Genomic DNA, 21,646 nt, shown 5'->3' with positions numbered 1-21,646 from the left:
GTGATTGATGCAAGCTCCATATTTGGACGTATAGCAGGACAGACAGACACACACACACAGACAGACAGACAGACATGATCTGCTAGGTCTCATAGTAAGTGCTCAGTGCGTTCGCAATCACTGCGTTCGCAATGATGTAATTTACTGACTCAGATACTCTACACATAAATCTATACATAAGATTGCGTAGCACAGCAGACACTGACGAACAACTGGCTTGCACTGGAGCTTCTTGGAGCTCTCAGTAGCAGCCTCATACAGTCATTATAGGCCACTGTGAATCGTCTAATACTGGCTTGTTTGTAGCGACACCACAGGTGGGCGGTATACAGGGGTGTACAGAAGGATTTAAAAAGTGAAATCTTCGCCGGTACTGAGCACACATTACATTTTCGAAACAGCATGTTTCCTTGTGCATACAGCTTCCGACCTTAGAGTATATATTAATAGAGACGGCACCGGATTCCTCCTCCCATCCACTCGCTGCTCAAAAGCGCATGAGGCGATTTCACTCCTCCTTCCGGGTAGGAACAGAGTGCATTCTGGGATGGATTTCCCCAATAACATGAATGCGCTGGTCGTTGACCATCATTGCGCCGTTTGCGCGCGTTCACGTATGAAACATTCGTTCAGGTCATGTCATGGGCCCAATAACATGAACATGCGCAATGATAGTCAACGGACTCGAGCTGCAATGACCAATATGTCCACTATGTCCACTTCGCCTCAGGGTTTCCTCCGGGTGCCGTCTCTATTAATATATACTCTAGGCTTCCGACGCTGTCTATATATATCCTTGTCATCAGAGAGGTCATTTGAGATGAAGTGGCCCAAATATTTAATCTTACTGACTGCAGACACTAAGGACAGAGCCAGAGAGACAAAAGTCAAGAAAGGTTAATTGTCTGTCTTCCCTGCTTCAGACAATCATTATCTTGCTCTTTTTTGCATTATATTTAATATCAAAGTCAGCACCGTACTGGACAGAGACAGTGAGCACCCACTCTGGGAATGCTCCTTTTGGACCATTAATAATAAACTATTGCGACCATATGTCGCAGATTACTATGAACACCTGCAAAACCTGTCAGTCCGTCCATCACGCCACCATATATGGTCGTCAGTCCATCACACCTCGTGACACGTCACGCGACCTTATATGGCCGTCAGTTTGTCACGCCTCATGACACGTTGCGCGACCATATATGGCCGTCAGTCCGTCACACCTCGTGACATGCTCCATATATGGCCGTCTCCATATATGAAGATCATGACACTGACCTCATCAAACCCTAGATAGCCATACATGGAGAAAACTGGATCGTCACCTATAGATCTGCATATATGGAGCCGGCCAGCAACTCTACATCTGACCTCAAACCCTTAGATCTCTATGGAGCTGACCTGTTCTCACATTCCATATATTGATCCTTCCTCACCCACCCTTCCTGTTCGATGTCTCCCTTTTGACTGATACCTGTCCATTCAAACTCTAGACAGGCCCCAAAGTTATTAGTGCACTGCGCCCCGGCAGCCGGCGAAAACTAGAGTTCTCAACCGGCCCGAAAATTAAGGCCCAGCCCTACCTGACCCGTCTTCAAACCCTGTACACTCAAGACACGCTCCATATATGGCCAGACCTCATCAAACCCTGTACATTCAAGACACCCACTGCCACCCACTGCCACCCTTAGATCTCCATATGGAGCTGACCTGTTCTGACATTCCATATGTTGATCTGACCTCGTCAAACCCTGTACACTCAAGACACGCGTATGGCCAGTAGAAAATTCATTCCATATGTTGATTTGACCCCACTATGTATGTATGTATGTATGTATGTGAGCTTTAAACCAGTGCATGGACGTTTGAAAAATGTCATACAACTCGGCTGTAATGTGAAGTATACACCAAATATAACGTGGGTGGTACTGTACATACAGTATACCATGAATCAGTGTCAATGGGCTACACATGTCAGACCGGCAGTATGGTGATTTAAGTGTGTGTGTGTGTGTGTGTGTGTGTGTGTGTGTGTGAGAGAGAGTGTGTGTGAGAGCGTGCGCGCGTGAAGAAAAAAGAAGAAAGAGACCACTTTAACGTTAACGGCTTTCATGTTGTAGAAACAACATGAAAGCCTATATGAAACCCTATAATAAAATCTAATGTAAGCCTCCACAAATTGCTACTTAAACTGGTAATGTGTTAGTTAACCAACGTGTCCACAGCACCGTGTTCTAATTAAGCTCAAAAGGATAGGGATTTTTTTATTTTGATGTGTTTATAATACAGTATACGGTATATTTGTGTCCTGTCCATCAATGTAATATGAAAGGGAAACACTTATTTTGGAACGAGAAAAAAGAAACAGCTGGCAGCAGTTTCTTCGTGTCCCTCCCTCCCACTCTGTCAAGGCCATATGGATCTGAACAGGATCTTTCTTTCTCCAGTGACAGAACATCTGACTGCCATACATAGCAGAGAGGACCAACAGAGTCCTTCCTCCCTGCAAGCATAAGAGAACCTCGTCCAAATTAAGATTCCCTATCGGAAACGAACATGTTTAGAGAGGCTCACAGAAAGAGAGAGAGAGAGAGAGAGCCTTTGTGTGTAATTATATCTGTATACTGAACAAGCTTCTTGAGAATGAATCTCGGTTCTGTGAAAATGAACTGCTGGTCATTCCTGAGAGGATAGTTTGTGGCCTGAAGCAAAAGGTTTGAGAGGTAGGCCTGCCCTAGCTGAGCCTATATGATCTTCATGATCTCCTGCTTCAGCTCTGCTCTTGGCCCAGACTCCAGGGACACAGGGGAGGGGGGCATGTTACCCACAGTCCACTTGGGCCTCATGCTTTGAAGTGTTGCACAGCAGTGTTGCTGTGCAGCCCTAAATTAAAACTGCTGCATTTCTATCTCGAATGTCTCTCTCTCTCTGTCTCTTTCTCAATCTACCTAGATTTAAGCCTCTCTGACTCTGTCCCATCTCTCAGAAACAGGCCTTTGATGTTATCACTGAGAAGGAGGTCAAAGTCCTCGTTAAACCCATAAGGCTCCTGTGTCGGGTTAACTCCACAGAGAGCTCAGGCTGCAAACGTCATGGATGACAACAGCTTATGCAGCTGTGTTGGACATAGTCCAGTAAAAACAACAAAACCCAAACTAAAATGAAACAAACAAAACACAGAAAATGTGACTTGTGAATTTGTTCCCCTGGATCTGTAGAATATAGAGACCAAAAAAGACCACCAGGCTCCTATAGAAACACAGAGGAATGAAATGTATTTCCTGCCAGTGTGACAAACTGCTCAACCCCAGTATGAAATGTTTTTCTTTGTTTATCTGCCAGTGTGTCTTGCCTGGGATTCATGAGAGTGTCCAGTCCACCTTATTTCAATTAGACTCCTCACCGAAGCAAAAACAACACTCCTATTGTTCCTGTTTTCCAGATAAAGGATCAAGAAAACAAGTTTCTTGGCCAGAGCTTGAGGAGAGTTTGATACATCCTATTGAATTGAGAGATCTTATCTATTCAAACATAACTACTAGTCAATGCAAAGTTCGCTTTGGGCAAAATCCTTTCTCATTAGTGTGGAGAGCAGCTGAAGAAATGTGCAAGATTGATTTAAAATGAAAAAAAAACAGCTGGGGGCAAATCAATAGGATGTGAATTGTGGCCTGAAAATATGAATGTGCAGGCGGTCTAGTAATACAACACCTTAAAGACGTACCTTAAAGCAAAACATTGTTGACAAAATACAACATAGTTCAAGTCTCTGTGCACAATATAAATACGTGTTCCACTGCGCAATTCTACCTAGGTGTGGTCATCTGGTCTAGCGTCTCTTCCTTCCTATACTGTGGCTTTACGTATGATGGAAATCTCTTTTACCTTTTTATAGTCTGACAAAATTGGGCAGGCAAGCAAACCGCTGGTGATATTTACAGTAACAACCCCAGGGAAGTCCAGAGTCAGCCCACTGCTGCACCCAGCTGAAGCCTATAGATGTCGATAGCATCAGCCTCACTGTGTTCTGGGCACATTCAATGGATAACTCTGTGGTGCGGAGGGGAGATTAAATCTGTCCTGTATGCTAGCACAGTACTGTGGGCCAGGGTAGCTAACTGGGCCCCACATTAAATGATCTCTTTCCTTCGCTAGCCTTTATGGCGTACCGTCTGTAGGGCAGTGGTTCATATGTGTTTGCCTTTGGTGTGCTATTTCCAGCATCCAACATGTATGCTCAGCCCATTTCCTCTATGTTATTATGTGTGCGAGAGTGGCACATACATGTACAGTATGTGTTTTTCGCTAAAACCCACTGACGGCAGAACATACATAGTAAATGCTATGTGTGCATATTATATATAGATCCAGCTCCAAATGACAGCGTTTCTATGGCAATAGCACAAACTTTGGCATGCTACTAGTCCTATACATACTTACACCTAGCAACCCCATTCTAGCCTACTTAGGTCCATCTTACGGTGGACATGTTTGCCTGAAAATGTATCTTTGAAATGTTTCATAGTTTTAGAAATATAGTGCTTTCAAATTTGAGAAATTTACAATGGGGCTCAATGGCAGACAATGTCTGCCATTGAGCCCCATTGTAAATACAAAAAAAGCACTTTCAACTCCATTCACACTTTTTATTATTCAGCTGTGCAGACACATGCTGGAACTTTTTACTTTGAAATGTTTTGTAGTTTCTGAGTTATTTAACTTAAAAGCCCAATGCATTCTCCGTACGCGGTGCTATAAAAGAATATGCACATAAATTGTTCATCAATCAATGCAAAAGTTTGAACATATTATACATTATCACATACAAGTACTGTATCTTCAGCTAGATAACATTTACAATTGCTTCCCATTAACAAATAGAGCACAGATGTCTGATGTAATTTACGCATCCTACCAGGGTCACCCCCGCAAAAACCAAATGTTTTTGGACCACAACTCTTATATGATACGATTCTAAGCTGACCAAATGTTATTCTCCATAGAGAAATGACCCTGCAGGGGATGAGCGTGTGACGCCAGGATGCCGGTACTCGATGGGCTGGATGAGACAACATTCATAAATTGTGGTGCAGAGGCTGATCGATTGACTGTGGAAGCTAAATCAAAGACACAAGTTTGGGTTTAAAGATGATATGCAGAAAGAGGAGCTGCATGTTCCCTGGACTAAACAGACGTTATGAGAGGAGAGAGAGCAGCGACACATGGTTCCATTTAACCCTTTAAAACATCACAGGACACCAGAGGTGGAATGGATAGAACAGGATCCATTCCTCTATAACTCATGTCTGCCACAGACATTCTTAGTAAACTTGACCTTTGGCTCTGTACTTGATCTGCTCTTTTCCCCTCTACACCAAACGTATTTACCGAAAATATAGCCAATCTACAGCTTAATGCAAAGAAAAGATTCCTATCACACAAAAATGTGCCCAAAGGCATCCCGGTTGCCCTGTTGAAGACCCTTGAGAACATCTCAAGGCAGAGGGATCAATCTTGAATAGGGCATGAATCACTCTGAATACAGTGGGATGGCTTAATTATCTGTGTAATAAAATGTGTAGACAATGACATATCAAACCACAGTTAGTAACATTGTTCTTGCTTATTACACCATGGTTTCTCATACACACACAGCCATGTTCCCTGGAGTGAGTACACTTCTGTGATGTGATTGTGAACAGAAGACCATGTTCACTGTGAACTATCTTGTGTAATCTATGCACAAGTTCTTGCTCAGTACTGTTTGGTGTTTTAACCAGATGGCCCATAACTGGCCCATGATGGATTCTCCCAATCAAAAGTATACTCCATCCTCAACATGGTGTCTGGAAAACCACAGGAGTCTTTGAGAGTATTCCAGGAGACTGATAAGTCTCTCAAGACAGATGTGTAGTGTTGGCTCTCAGAAGGTCTGAAAATGAGTGCAAGGTCAATCGGATGTCCTGCCTCCTTAACACTTCCAATTCACATTTTCAGTTGCGTAATTAACTCCTTTACTCTGTAAACCAAAGTAGGTGAAGCCTAGCTACTAGCTTGTTGTATATTTTAAAGATGTTCTAACACGTCAACACTGTGTTTGTGAATATTTTTGCGGAATTACAGACTGTAGCATTCAAATGTTGTGGAAGAGATAGTCCGGCTTGAGAGACTAGGTGAGTGATAAACTTCACACACTATCTACATTCAAGTTATATAATACACTAATAGCTATTTTGATCCGAGTTTCATTGTTATCATCGATGATAATCAACACCATTCAACACCATTATGAGATTCTGGACCAAGTCATAAACAGTACAACAATAAAATGTGATTCTCGGGGTCCCAGACACGCAATCGTGTCTATAGGGTCACTTGTCTAGGACAGTGGAGTCGATTGTGGAAGTCTATTTGTGAATACAGGAATGCTTGAAAGCATCATATACATGCTGTTGCAAACCGTTTTATTCTGCTGTATCCTAATCCTCCATTCACAATGTCATGGAGTCCATACATACAATATTCACTTGTGCCCATTGTTGTGCCTCAGTTATTATCTGTTGATTTGTTATAACTTCCAGTTTTTTTTCTATAACTCATATACTGTACCGATCGATTCATTGATTGATATTGATTGATTGAATACTTTATTAACAAATTGCAAACAGTACAGCAGTTACAATTACACAAGACCACATTGTGGTCATGTAATGTGACCAATGCAGTTACCGCATACAGCATCTCTCTGTGTTAATAAACTGCAGAACTTGTCGAGTGATACTTTCCTTGGTGTCTCAGAGCTCGCTGCTTAATGCTTTACAGAGGAGAATACTTCACACTGAATCATCACTGAATCAAGACCAGCCTTAGGATTCAGCACACAGAGGGTCTGCTAAAACCACCACAGCACACAGAGGGTCTGCTAAAACCACCACAGCACTCAGAGGGTCTGCTAAAACCACCACGTACTGGGGCTGAGAGAGGAAACGGTGAGTGGAGAATTCTAAACATTGTGGAGCGACCGTTGGGGTTCAGCTGAGAGGGCAGACACATCTCAGGGTCTGCACAGATGGGAACAATCCTACACAGCCCACCCCACCTCACAGCACACGCTCTGCACAGTATAATACAGAGTTTCCATTTAACTCGTGGACCCTTGGGGGCCCAGTTTAAGACCTTCACAGAGTGTAAAATGAACACTCAAGACGAGGTGGGGGCTCCGGCCTGAATAGGGTGTGGGGGATGTGAATGGTGCGTGGGCCCTGCCTCCACGGACAGGATGGGGGTGCGAGGAGGGAGGTAGAAGGGAATGGAAAGTACAAAACCATGCGAGGGACACAGAGAGAGGGGCTGGGGAAACAAGGCAGGCATGGAGAGAGAGGGGTGGGGTGGGGAGGGGGATGGTTAGCCTTGGAGGGGAGGGATGGCTTTTTACAAAGTCTTTGGAAGAGTCCCTTTCAGTTCTTACCAGGATTCTAGAGAGTGGAGAAGAGGAGGGCCAATTCTCCCTGATCAGGTAGAGATGCCTGCGCGTGCATGCATGTATGTGTGTGTGTGTGTGTGTGTGTGTGTGTGTGTGTGTGTGTGAGCGTGCGTGCGCACGTGTGTGTGTGTGTGTGTGTGTGTGTGTGCATGTGTGCGTGTGCGTGTCACAGTTAAATATTTACAATATTTACTGTAAATATTTACAATATTTACAGTAACTTAAATGTTACTGTATGCTCTGTCAAACTGTATGCTCTGTTTTTTATAATCCCTCTTCTTTGGCTCATAGTTTGAAGTTCTGGCAGTCTGTGTGAAATGTTTTCAAAGGTGGCATTCATGGCTATAAGTGTTTGACTTTCTTATATGCTTCATGGCTTAGTTCCCCATAGGAATGTGCCTCACTGCAGTGAAAGATAGAAAATGTACCTGATGTTACTTATTAACTGTAGTGTATCTTGATTTTCTTTTTCTTTTCTTTTTTAATGACATTAGTAAAACATTAGTGACATTAGTAAAATGACTAATGTTTGTAAGTAAAACATGAATGACTTGCTGGGTAGAGTCAAATTGGGATGTTTACTTTCTGGCAACATTTTGTGGCTAAAGATGAATCAGATTAATCTACTCTTATCAGTGATTGTAGAACTACAGTAGTAGAACTATACAGTATGTGAGCAACAAACCAGTCTCCACATGCATACAGCTTTTTGGGGGAGGAAAATTAGGGTATTTCAAAACTTTGCTAAAATGTAATAATGCTCATTGAGTCCTAGAAATGTAAGTTCTGTTTTCTATTTATTTCGTTAATGGTCTGCAATAGTAAGAGTATTTGTGACGTCATGTCCATGTTGGAAACAAGTCCCTGCAGGATATCTTTTATGTTCTTTTTTTTAGCTTTACTGTCTTACTGCCCCACATGCTGTTTACATTTCCACCCCCCCCCCCCCTCTCTCTCTCTCTCCCCCCTCTCTCTCTCTGTGTGCTGTATAGATCATTGTGAATCCTGACCTGAGTGGGTGTGTGAGCAATGTGTGTGTTGTGGTGTGTTTTCCTGCTGGCGGCCCTGCTGCCCTGCTCTCTGGCCCAGAGACATGACCCCTTCGGCTGGCTCAGATCAAGGAACCAGGGACATCAGTCGGACCTCACCGGAGGGGAGTGCCCCCCGGAGTGCGACTGCCCCCCTACCTTCCCCGTGGCCATGTACTGCGACGGACGCGGGCTCACGGCCATGCCGTCCATCCCCGCCCGCATGAAGTACCTGTACCTGCAGAACAACGCCATAACGGCCGTGCCAGACTCGTCCCTGGTCAACGCCACTAATCTGGTCTGGCTCATGTTGCACTACAACCAGCTGACGTCTGACAACGTTGGCAAGAAGGTAGTTGCCGTTGGTCCCGCTCACATCTGGTCCCACTCGGCAACAATCAGTGGGGTTTCTGGGGACTTCAGAGCATGACACAATGTGGCGCTTGAGTCTGGATCTGATCTTCAGATGGCTGGCGGTGGGCTTAAGTCTAATTCGTGCCACTTGTCGGTTTTTCAAGTGAAAATATATCATTATGCTTGAGGCTACACAGACAGACACAAGGCCACAATTACATAACAGCTTGATTGTTGCATCTCAGGCATGTGCAGGGGGGGGGGGGGGGGGGGGGGCTTTTGGGGCCATGCCCTTTTGCCTCAAAGTACCCCTTTCCCCCTCCAAAAATATGGCAGGCTGTAAATAAATAAGGGCCATGGATGATCCGTGACCCGTATCAATATTATACATTTTAATGTTTACATTGTAATGACAACATATTGCTTATTTTACTCCAATGTCCAATGTCATGGGTCAAGTTATCTTGCGCTATTAGCATAAGACATCCAATGTAGGGCCCACTACATTTCTGGTGTGAAATGGCACGAGGGGCGGACCCCTCAAAAAGACCACCCCCACAAAATTCGGCGCACGCTGTGCATGCACACACACACACACACACACACACACACACACACACACACACACACAAACACACACACACACACACACACACACACGTGCCCTTTTCTTGAGTTTGGTGCCCTTCCCCCTTCAGTGCTCTCTGCACGGTCCTGTTGCATCTGTATGTATGTGCTATAGAACAGGACAATACATATGTTTGCTGTTGCAATACTACAATGTAGATTAAATGAAAGGTCCTGCCTTGAAAAAGCAAATGTACTTTGTTACATTTCACCACTGGAACAGGGTTACGCACAGTTACGTTACTGTATGAGTGTGCAATCTAGTAACGGCACAGAGAAGTGTTTCTAAGCTGTGTACATTCAGCTTGTATATTATTGTGCATTCAGCTTGTGTATTTTTATTGTGCATGCAAGGCCTTCGCAAAGATGCAATCACTGGACCGGCTGTATCTGCAGCACAACAACCTGACCCGCATTCCTCCCGGTCTCCCTCGCTCCCTACGAGACCTGAGGCTCAACCACAACAGCATCAACAAGGTTTGTCATACAGCCATAAAACTGTCCCTGTCGGGTGGAAACCTCATACTGTATAACCTGTGTACCAATGGAATTATCGAACCAATGTAGTTATTATTATTTAGTCACCAGCTCTTGTTAATACTTTTCATTAGTTCAATATTTATTTAAAATAAAACACACTGACAGACTTAACCACTTTTACTTTCACTTTAAAAATGTCAAAAGTAGCAAAAATAGCAGATCTACAAGCGCACAATGTGACAGTAAGCCGGTGTGTTGTGAGCTTGTAGATCGGGAATGTTTGCTAATTTTCATAGAACATTGTAGGGAAAAAAAAGAAATCATAAAAAGTTGAATCATGGACACTTTCTGCCAGAGAGGGAAGAATTATTACTCAAGGTCAAGGTCAAGGTAAACTTTATTGTCCACAAGGGAAATTTGTCTTGGGCTTTCACCCCAGCTACAGCCACACATAAAACATCAATGACAAACAAAAATACATTACAGAGGAAGACACAACATTACACAATTGCACACATGATGTGGATAATCTAGCCTCACACAGTTACTGCTGTTTCAGAGCCTCGTTCAACATCTTAGTTGATGCTGGTACAAATGATTTTTTAAATCTGATGTACTTCCACTTTGGTTCTTTGTATCTTCTCCCAGAGGGCAGAAGTACAAACTCGCCATTTGTACTTCTGCCCTCTGGGAGAAGATACAAAGAACCAACTGCCATTATTACTGCTACAAGGTTGGCTTTATACCTGGCAGCAGTCGGATTCCTCACGATATTAAACTTTTTAATGTTTCCCTCGGTTGCCTAGATAACACCTGCGGACCTAGAGGGGATGGACAACCTCACCATCCTGTATCTCCATGACAACGCTGTGGAGGATGTGGGCACATCGCTGAAGGATCTGAAGTCACTCACCTTGTTGGATATCAGCAACAACAAGCTAAAGAAGGTATAGTGTACGCGCACACGCGTACAATGGAACTAAATGGAGTCTGGAGTCCATTTAGTTCCATTTGTACAAACATTCAATTATATGTTACATGATTTCAGGGTGCTTTAGCTAAATGTTTACTGAACCGTATGGTAATTTGGGAGTTTTGTGCCAGTCTGAGTCCTTTGCCCTACCAGCCCTGCGCCACATCCAGACGCTTATCGCCAGTGATGGAACTCACTCATTCATACTGCAATGTAGATATACTCTGTTACAAGTAGAAGTCAAAGTCAAAGTCGTACACGTTAGTCACACACGTTAGTCACACACGTTACCGCTGTGAAATTTGTTCTCCGCATTTGACCCATCTCTTGGAGCGGTGAGCCGCAGCGTGCACCGCGCTCGGGAATCATTAGTTGATTTGACCCCCATTGATGCTGAGTGCCAAGCAGGGAGGGATTGGGTCCCATTCTTACAGTCTCTGGTATGACCCGGCCGGGGATCGAACCTCCGACCTCCCAGTTTCAGGGCGGACCCACAAGGCCACTGTCTGGTGGTCCTGTATTCCAAATGTACTTGAGTAAAAATACAAAAGTATCTGCCTCAAAATATACATAAAGTAGGCCTACCAAAAGTAAAAGTACTCATTGTGCAGAATGTCCCATTTCACAATGTTAAAACGTATAAACAATCTTTTAAAAATAGTCGATCTACAACCTTGTAGATCTGCGAAATATTCTATACGACTGAAGTGGTCAGTGTGTTTTGTAACAATAATCAAAATCTACAAAGTAACTATTACTTTTCATATAATTGTAGTGGAGTAAAAGTACAATATTTTCCTCCGAGATGTAGTCGGGTAGAATTAAAAGTGCTGTGAAATAAAAGAAATACCTGAAAATGTTACTTACAGTAGCCTACCTGTGGTGTAGTAACTTTACACCACTGTTATCGCTTATGTCTGGAGAAACATCAAACGCAACACAAACGAGTGCTTGAACAGATTTATGAGCAATGAGGTGCAGTTGAGAGCTGATATCAAGGTGATATACCTCACTAAGTATAAAACCCCTCAAACCTCCAAAGCCTTGGAGGAGGTTTCATGGGATGCCATCAATCTTCAACAACTGTTTGCAAACTTCTCTAGATCAAGGAAAGGGCCCACTTAAAAAAAAGCCCAAAAGCGTGGCCTAATGCCTAGTGCCTACACACTCTGACCAAAGTGCTCAGATCAGTGTAGATCATAGATCGTTTTTTTTCAAATAGCCAAAGTATAGAAAGTGTTAAAAAATATATATATGTATGCAAAGTAACTAGTAGTAACTAAAGTTTTCAAATAATTGTAGTGGAGTGAAAGTACAATATTTGCCTAGGCGATGTAGTGGAGTAGAAATAAAAGTACTGAAAATTGGAAGTACTCCAGTAAAGGAAGAAAAAATACCTTGACCTAAGTAGCCTACAATACTTGAGTACATGTACTTACTTTACACCAGTGGTTCTCAACCAGTGGCCCGGGGACGAACAGTGGTCCTTGAGGGTGTTCCAGGTGGTCCCCACTCCCCAGCTAAATGATGGAGAGTGGGTAACCAAATGGACCCTTATTAGATCTTTAACTCTTGAGAGGGTAAAATGAAACCAAATGGGTCCATTTGGTTTCATTCTACGCTCCCAAGAGTTAACTTATTGTTAAACATCTGCATTACTTAATTTACAAGATGTTTGCCTGTTATCTCTCCTAATGGTACCAACATAAATACAGCATGGAATTGTGGACAAAATCTTATCCAACGATAACAAAATATTCTTTAGTTTGGGGTCAGAGAGGCTAAATGTCATCAAATGGTGGTCCGTGGCTCCAACATCGAATAGATAATGGGCCTTGATGTGAAAATGGTTGGAAACTCCTGCTTTACACGACTGGTTCTCTAGCATAATATTATATCCTCCATCCATGATGTGTTGATTGATTCCAGGTCCCCACGGCTCTGCCCGAGCAGCTCCACCAGCTGTACCTGGAGTCCAACGCCATCGACTCGCTGCCAGACGGCTTCCTGGGCCACTTCACCCAGCTGCAGTACATCAGGATGGCACACAACCAGCTGACGGACAAGGGCATCCCTCCCAACACCTTCAACGTGACCGGCCTGGTGGAGCTGGACCTCAGCTTCAACAAGCTGGAGCGCATCCCACCGGTCAGCACCACGCTGCAGCACCTCTATCTGCAGGCCAATCAGATCAAAGGTAAAAATGTTTGTACAATCTCCAAAGTTACAAATGGATTCATTCAAAATGTGTGTGTTTCTTCAAAATGTGATCAAACTTTCAAGAAAATCTAATTGATTCCAAATGTGGAACAAACACATTTTTGTTTGACCAGTGATCCTGAGGGACTTCCAATAGTTAAATATGTAGGCCGGAAAGACATCTTATTCCAAAGCAATTGCAACAGTCTCTCTTTACCTCGTTTTCAACTCAGGTACTGTTACAACTGCAAACAAGTCACAGCTTTGTGTCAATGAATAAAATGTTATTTTAATCAATCTGTATGGTAGAGTATGTTAATACAATATAACTAGGCTAGTACATCTCTACAGTGGTTGGAGGTGATCTCTCTACTCTCCCATTGAGACATTTAGACGCTGGTGTCTGGGAGGACACCTACTGGTTGATAAGTAGTATAGGCATCCCTATCCCTACAGGATAGGTGGGCACCAAGGAAGAGCGGGCACCTCACGGTTAAATTGGCTATTTCTTAAAAATATATATTTGGAAATAGTTTTTAAGTAAAGTAAACGTTATTAGAACATGCTTAAACATTCGACAATTAAGGTATAATATTTCTACAATTGCTATACACAAAAACCTATATATCCAGTCATTTTGGGGCATAAACTTTAAGTCTTTAAAATTAAGTCTGATAATGATGTACCGTGCATGTTCACATCATGCATACTTTACATTACTTTTTCTAATACCGGTATATATATATTTAAACATTTTGGACAAAATAGAACATTTTGTGCCCAGATGTCCCTAGTGCCCCCCACCTACCTGTATCCGGCTACTGCCTTAAGGCGAGATAATTAAAAGCTAAAATGCAATAACTCTCCTGGCCAAACAGGGATATTTTTTTGCCTCGCCTGAGGCTCGGGAGTAATAGATGTTTGGTCAGCCACCCAGGAAGGACAATAAACGTTTATGAATTTCAGTCTAAAAACAAGTCCCTCCTGTCTCTTTGCATGATTGCCGCAGAGTTCACTCTGGGCAGCTTCTGCAGCGTTGTGGACGTGACCAACTTCTCCAAGCTGAGGACTCTGCGGCTGGACGGGAACGAGCTTGGCCCCCAGGACGTCCCCACAGAGTCCGTCATGTGCTTACGTCTGGCAAACAACATCGAGTTGTAACTCACTGCCTCTCACACTTCACTTCATGGTGGCCTGACTGGCTGACTCACACCTTTCGATCTAGCATACAACATTGATGCATGCTAGATGTATACAAAGGGTGCGATGCATCTTGCCCCAATGCATTTCCAATGGAAGTCACATGGTTTGACACAACATTTGTGTTGTACGGCTTTCGGCTGTGTTTCGACTGCCCCCCCTCCCCCTCATACAACACAAATGTTGTGTCAAACCATGTGACTCCCATTGGAAATGCATTGCGAGCTTGCATCAGCTATACATCTCATACAACAAGCATACATCAATCTGTTGCGAAGGTGTGAGTCAGGCCTAACACTGCTGTCCATAAACCAGTGATGGAAGTGAAGTACTCAAATGTTTTTACTTAAGTAAAAGCATCAATACCACAATGGAAAAGTAGAAAGTTCGGGATTCCAAATTTACTTCAGTAAAAGTACAAAGGTATAGGCATTAAATAATACTTAAAGTAACAAAAGCACACATTATGCACAATGTTCCAATTCACAAGTTTTCAAAATGCACAAAATATATTTTTTAAATAGCAGATCTACAAGCTCACAACACGTCACGATTTGTAGATTGTCTATTTTCAAATAACCGAAGTATATAAAGTGATAAAATAAATGTAGTGGGGTAAAAGTAAATATTTGGATCTGAGAGGTAGTGGAGTAAAAGAAAGAAAGTACTCCAGTGAAGTAAAAAACTAAATACTTCAAAATTGTACTGTAAACATGTACTGTGAACTGTCATCTGGAGCACAGCAGTGGCTGTAGACAAACAGCAGGGGGCAGCAGTTCCATATTGTCAACATTGCTGTTCTATCTATTGCATTACCCACTACAGTAGAAAAGTTCAACTAAATACTCTTTTCTTTGAACTAGTACTGTAGTTTTTAGCCTGCCATTATCAGATGTCACACATTCTAGGGACGTTTTGTGTGGAAAACATAACAGTAACATCTTTAATGTCCCTAATAAGAACGAACAACTTAAGTTTTATCAATGAGATAGTATATAAGGTACTATAAGCTATTTGTTATGTTTTGTTTGTGTTTGTGTGTGTGTGTGTGTGTGTGTGTGTGTGGGCTTGATCCAACTTCCATACTCTTGTGAAGATCATCATGTAATGTATACTGTGTTTTCCATATTCTCCCTTTCTGTGTGTGTGTGTGTGTGTGTGTGTGTGTGTGTGTGTGTGTGTGTGTGTGTGTGTGTGTGTGTGTGTGTGTGTGGGCTTGATCCAACTTCCATACTCTTGTGAAGATCATCATGTAATGTATACTGTGTTTTCCATATTCTCCCTTTCTGTGTGTGTGTGTGTGTGTGTGTGTGTGTGTGTGTGTGTGTGTGTGTGTGTGTGTGTGTGTGTGTGTGTGTGTGTGTGTGTGTGTGTGTGTGTGTGTGTCTTTCCTCAACCTCCCCCATTTCTCTCATTTCGTCTGACCTGACTGCTGCGTTGACCTTGACAAAAGAACATAGGCTACTTTTGATTTGCTATTTCGGTCATAGTCGTGCAAATGCATTGTACCGTATAACGATGTATTCCTGATAACTGCATTCTATCCATAGTTACCCTATCTGCAACATGAAACACTTTTCCTCATTTCATCTCTGCACAAAGTCCAGAAACATTTTCTGTGTGAAACAATGCTGTAAGTAGGCTATTTATTTCTCAGTCTTAGCCAAATCACATCAAGCAACATCTACACGTGTAAGAGGACTTTGATGTAAGTTGCCGTTGAGAAAGAAAACAAAAAGTTAGTCTTGTAGGAGGTGAAAGACTCCTCTATATTCTTCACATCTATTATAGAGGGGTTTTTTTTGGTGCAATGATTTATGCATGGCATGGATTGATATCCATCTTGACAAATTGACAAAGGTTTTGTGTGTCTAAAAGCCTGTTTTGCAATAGAAATATTAAACCTTTTTCTTTTCCTTTTTTTTTTTACAAAGACGGACGTTTTGTTCCATTTTGTTTTCAGCTCTCATATCGTCTCCGTCAGGTGGAAACCTCATATCTCCAAAACAGTTACTTTTCAGGATTAAAATAAATATATCAAAAGTAGCAGATCTACAAGCTCAGAACACCCCACGTTTTGAGCCGCGTTTCGAGCTTCTGGATCTGCTACTTTTAATGTTTTTGTGTGACGTATGATCAATTAGGGCGTTAATTGACCAAAAGAAAAACACAATTACCGTAGTTACCGTAGTAAAGTAAGTAAAGGACTCTCGGGGAGTGACTGGGATTTTACTATGGGGGGTTGGGATGGTCTAAGGCTAGATAGGAGACACATGGGGCCACAGAGTCACAACCTGTACACACTGAGGAATGCATGCACCTCTGCTCAGGAGAGAGCCATAAGCTGTGGGGGAGGTATTGGGGAGCAAGCGACAGTAATGCTTTTGTTAGATGCACTGGTATTTAATTCATTTAATTGTAGCCTCGATACCCAGGCTTTAATTTAATTGTAACGTCGATCAACTAGCGTTTTAGTAAAAGTCCACGAAACTCACTATAAGTCTTCTTAAACACACACACGCATGCACTGACACACACCCACGCACTGACACACACACACACACACACACACACACACACAGGCCTCGTCTGTGGCCTGATATATCGTGGCCCTCTGAAAAAGGTGATAGATCACTCTTATATTATATAATAGTGTGTAGTGTGCACATTCAATGACGAATGCTGCTTGCTACAAAGGGTTTGTTTAATTACAGTATGTCTCGCATTTAGGGGAGGCTAAAGGTGGGCCACCAAGATACCTGTACGTATGAAAGTTATCTCTTCAACCACATGACCTATTCATGGTCATGGGGGGGGGGGGGGGGCTGGTCAAACAAGTATATAAGGTTGTTAAATGGTTCTAGTTTGATGAGTGTCCTTCATCCCTAGAGTTTAGACTTTATCTATGGTAAATTCTTCAAGGCGACCTCTGTGTGTTCTGAGTGGGGGTGGGCTTCCTATATGTTCCTACGTCGGTCGTGACCCTCTTAGTGATAAGTTGTTGATTAACAGGTTCAGAAGAGAAGAGACAGTCCAATATGAGATGATTTTCACATTTTATCAGTGGGTGTGTCTGTGTGGCTCTGAGGAGTGTGTGGTCATACAGCATGAGCAGACAGTCATTAGCTTACAGCAAACATAGATGAGTACTTTTAGCACTTATGTGGCGGTCAAACGTCAGTGACCACACTGACTCATTAAATGGAGGTCAGCTTGCTACTCAACATCTTGTATCCTTTCATATACCATGAGTATCTGCTGTGTTTTAACCCTTATTTCAGCCGTTCTCAACCTGTGGGTCGGGTCCGCAGATGTCATGTCAGTAAAGAAGGAATTTATAAGACCCTTTTCATACCTAGAAAATGAAATGAAAAAAGACTGAATAAAAAAATATATATATCTTTGTAAGAAGTAACTGGTCAAACCTTGGCCAAATTGTCAAATAATATAAGAAAGAGGCAAACATTGTGAAAATAGCTGAGCTCACAACGACTCGCAACGCAAGCCATAGATCAGCTAGTTCCACAATATTTATCCGAAGAAGAACCGAGTCAAACTAAATGCAATGCCTCATGTGCTTGTCAGGGAGAGGCGTCCCAAAGCCACATTTGGGGGGTCACCGGTCACGTCCCAAAATTGAGAACCACTGCATTATTCGACGGGAAGTTAAAAGAGAAATACTTTTGTTTACCAAATACTGGGACAGTTGCAAACTGAGTGAGATTACATAGACACACTGATGAATGAGTTGTGTGCACTCGTGTGTGTGCTCATCACAATCTATACTTCTAAGTACTAGAACTGAACATTACCTCTCTGTCATTCTCTACTGCTGACACATGCATGCATTCGTTACATCTCGGCTTGATTATGCTAGTTGAGCGTGGTGTATCATGCACCAAAAATAGCCGATCTCCAAGCTCACAGTGAGCATTGAGATAGCTTTTTTTGGTATTTTCTTCCAAAAGTGCACTTTGTCAGCCCCTGCCCCTCTAACATTCTCAGCACGACCCTGACCTCCTCCGTCATCATATCCCCCTCCCGCTCCCTCAGGTCTGGTGGAGACACCAACCGTCCTACTCCTGGCAGTCCCCAGGACCAAGCATCATCATATGCCTCCTCCCTTTGGAATGCACTCCCCAACCACATCAAAGACCCCCACCCTCCCATCTTTCAAAACCATCTTCAAAATCCACCTCTTCAAAATTGCTTTCGCCCCTCACCCCCTTGCTTTGACTGTTTATACTCTTAGACATAACTTCTTGTTTTGGGTTTGTGACGTCTATTTTATTTTGTGTCATGACGTAAAAGGGTGTGTTCTTGTGTTTATTTTAGATTTGTTACACTTTACCACATTGTGATCGCCCATCCCCTCATCGGAGAGAACACTTGATGGACTAACCTGTTTGAGAATCTGTTGTGTCAGTGATGTGTAAAGTAAAGTACAAGTTATTGTACAATGTTGAGATATTTTTACTGGAGTATTTCCAGTTTTCAATACTTTTACTTCTACTCGACTAAATTACTTTTTACTTACTTACTTACTTTTTGAATTTACAAATTTACATTGAAGATTTTGATTATTATCACAAAACACATTAACCACCTATTCCGGCTGATCTACAAGCTCACAATGCTTCGCATCTGCTATTTTCAAAAGATTGTTTTATACATTTGAAAACTTGTGAAAAGGAACATTCTGAATAATGAGTACTTTTTGTACTTAATTAACCTCTTAAACCCCAGGGGGGGAAATAAAAAACATCAGAGTTGGAACCGGAGACCATTTGGGTCTCCATTTAGCCGCTGAGAGCTGTTCATGAGGTGGGCAGCCGCTGCCCCCGCCGGCGAGGTTTTAAGTATATTTTGATGCCAAGACTTTTGTACTGATGTTCTTTCAGTCCAGTTTTGAAAGAAACCATGCAGTGTTTCACATAATATTGTGATGGATGGTGTCAGGGCATTCCACATTTTGGTGGCAGAGCTAGTAGAATTGTTCTAATTTTGGGTATTATTACCAGATCATGGTCGCTCCCTCTAGTATTGTGGCTGTGAGTGTCACTCTCTTTGGAGAAGTAGTTAGACTGGTATGAGGGTATTGAAGGCAATGTCTCTGACTATCTAAATACCAACCGCGTCCCCATTTAGGCTTTTTTATGCCTTTATTGATAGGTAGACAGTAGTGTGACAGGAAATGGGGGGGGGGGGATGACACGCAGCAAACGTCATCGGGACTCGAACCCACGACACACTGTCAGGCTTGATTACCAGCCTAAGTGCCAACCACCATTTTTTTTTGCTTAACCCTGACTTCTACCCTGTCCCTGAGCCACCCTAAACATAGCAAAGTATACGTGGGTAGGAATCAGGTGGGTCATTAAGACAGGGAAGTAGTCGTATCAGTTTGTCAGTTTTTCGCATTTGTTTGTCACCTGTCATGGTCAGCGTTTACCTAAGGGTCAGTGTAATGTCTTTAATGCGTCATTGAAGACAGACAGGTTGTGTGTTCTGTGAGGTTGCGTGTGTGTGTGTGTGTGTGTGTGTGTGTGTGTGTGTGTGTGTGTGTGTGTGTGTGTGTGTGTGTGTGTGCGTGTGCATGTGTGTGTGCGTGTGCGTGTGTACGTGCACAGCAAGTGTATTTGATCTAGCCGACCAGCTTAACTGTGTGCCTCCAGATAAAGCACTTCATTCTAAAAAGAATGTTGTGTCCAGAGACTATTATACTGTACACAATCGTCACATTACAGCATTCTACACACACACACACACACACAGCGAACACTGTGTGTGAGTGTGTATGTTTTCTTTTTTGTAATCATCCCTGGTTATGAATCATGATAAGAGCAGAACTATTGTGTCACATTCCTGTGGGCGTCAGAGCCGGCCTACTGAGCCGCTGAGTATAGCGGGTTGCAAGAGGATTTTCAACCTTTTTCGACATGTCTGTGTCACCAGAAGAAGGCCGTGGTCATTATGAGCACATGCTGTCATTAGAGCTTGTGCAGATGAGCACCTTTTGTGATCATGGTGTGGTCACGACCGCGAAATGAGAGCCATACGGTTACCTTTTATTTTTAACAACGTGAACCTCTTGAGCATCATCACTATTCTGGAGATATAAGTATAACACTCACCGAAAACAGCGTGAATTTTAATCTTGTGTACCTGTACTGTACACAAGACTTAACAATAAAGAACCAACTTGAATAGGGGCACGGTGGCACAGTTGGTAGTGCTAGGTCCTGGGTTCGATTCCCGCTCGGGGCACTGTGGGTGCTGGTGGCGTGTTTCCTCCTCTGCGTCATCAGTGCCCATACCCGAAGGCGGGGTTGGCGAAAGGGCCTTTCTGTGTGGAGTTTGCATGTTCTCCCCGTGTCCCCTAGGGTAGATACCCTCACAAAAACATGCAGTAATCCTGGTCTCTAAACTGCCTCCCCCTGGCCAGCCGGGGCGCCTGATGGAGGGGAAAGGAACTGGTTGGAATAACGTGTTCCTTCCACGCACTACGTCCAACCAGGGAAACTCCCCCCTGTCAGGTGTAAAGGAGCAACTTGGACACTCAGGCATGAAGGGAGCATGAGTTAAGTCCGTTGCTCTCCCCAGGTTGGCGGAGGGTGTGTAGAGCCCAGGATCACAGTAGATGATTGGCACAGGGGTGAAAAATGGGTTAAAAAATCGTGGGATAAAAAATATATTTAAAAAAAAAGAACCAACTTGAACCAACATCAGCTAATAACTGTTCTTTCACCAGACAAGTTTACTAAAGTGCATAATTATCACTTATAGCTGCAGAGATGGAGAGGCTTATCTGACTCAAATTCGTCCGCCGTTTACACTGCATTGTGCTGCTGTTAGCCACAATTATAGCTCTGAAGGAGCAGTTTATGATTCCCACAGGGCAGGTGAATAATTCCTTCTTATTGGTAGGCTACTTTCCCTCACCAGCAGAGCAGCAATGTCTGGTCATTTCAACCATGACCTATCACTCCAACAAAACAATATCCCATGGAGACATTAGACACACAAATGTCCATCCTGTAGAAACACAAAGAAGACACATGCACACACACGCTCACCCCTGCATGTACGATGATTTGATATACCCTTCATTATAGCAATCATTCTTGACACTTGGTTACTGCTACCTGCATATCGTCTCTGTCGGGTGGAAACCTCATACGTCCAAAACTATTACTTTTCAGGATTCAAATTCCAAAGCATCAAAAGTAGCAGATATAAAAGATTAAAACGAGGTGCTTCACACCACGTGTCAAGCTTGTGGACTTGCTAATTTGATGC

General features: G+C 43.0%; 1 protein-coding gene across 2 annotated transcripts; it reads left to right on the top strand.

The window, feature by feature from the left end:
* Nucleotides 1-6,047: 6,047 nt before the first annotated feature.
* Nucleotides 6,048-16,282, top strand: fmoda (fibromodulin a). Of its 2 annotated transcripts, XM_080780301.1 has the most exons (7): nt 6,048-6,176; nt 6,826-6,992; nt 8,479-8,866; nt 9,850-9,972; nt 10,782-10,922; nt 12,878-13,145; nt 14,157-16,282. In XM_080780301.1, exons 3-7 carry the CDS (start codon nt 8,516-8,518, stop codon nt 14,306-14,308), a joined length of 1,035 nt encoding a protein of 344 aa, XP_080636427.1. In that variant the 5' UTR covers nt 6,048-6,176; nt 6,826-6,992; nt 8,479-8,515; the 3' UTR covers nt 14,309-16,282. The 2 variants fall into 2 exon arrangements, with proteins under 2 accessions (XP_080636427.1, XP_080636426.1); XM_080780300.1 differs by lacking the exons at nt 6,048-6,176; nt 6,826-6,992 and adding an exon at nt 7,407-7,519.
* The last annotated feature ends 5,364 nt before the right edge of the window (nt 16,283-21,646 follow it).

The sequence above is a fragment of the Protomyctophum bolini genome (genome assembly GCF_963924005.1).
Source record: "Protomyctophum bolini genome assembly, chromosome: 2".
Taxonomy (NCBI): domain Eukaryota; kingdom Metazoa; phylum Chordata; class Actinopteri; order Myctophiformes; family Myctophidae; genus Protomyctophum; species Protomyctophum bolini.
This window is presented reverse-complemented; position numbering and strand designations above follow the sequence as displayed.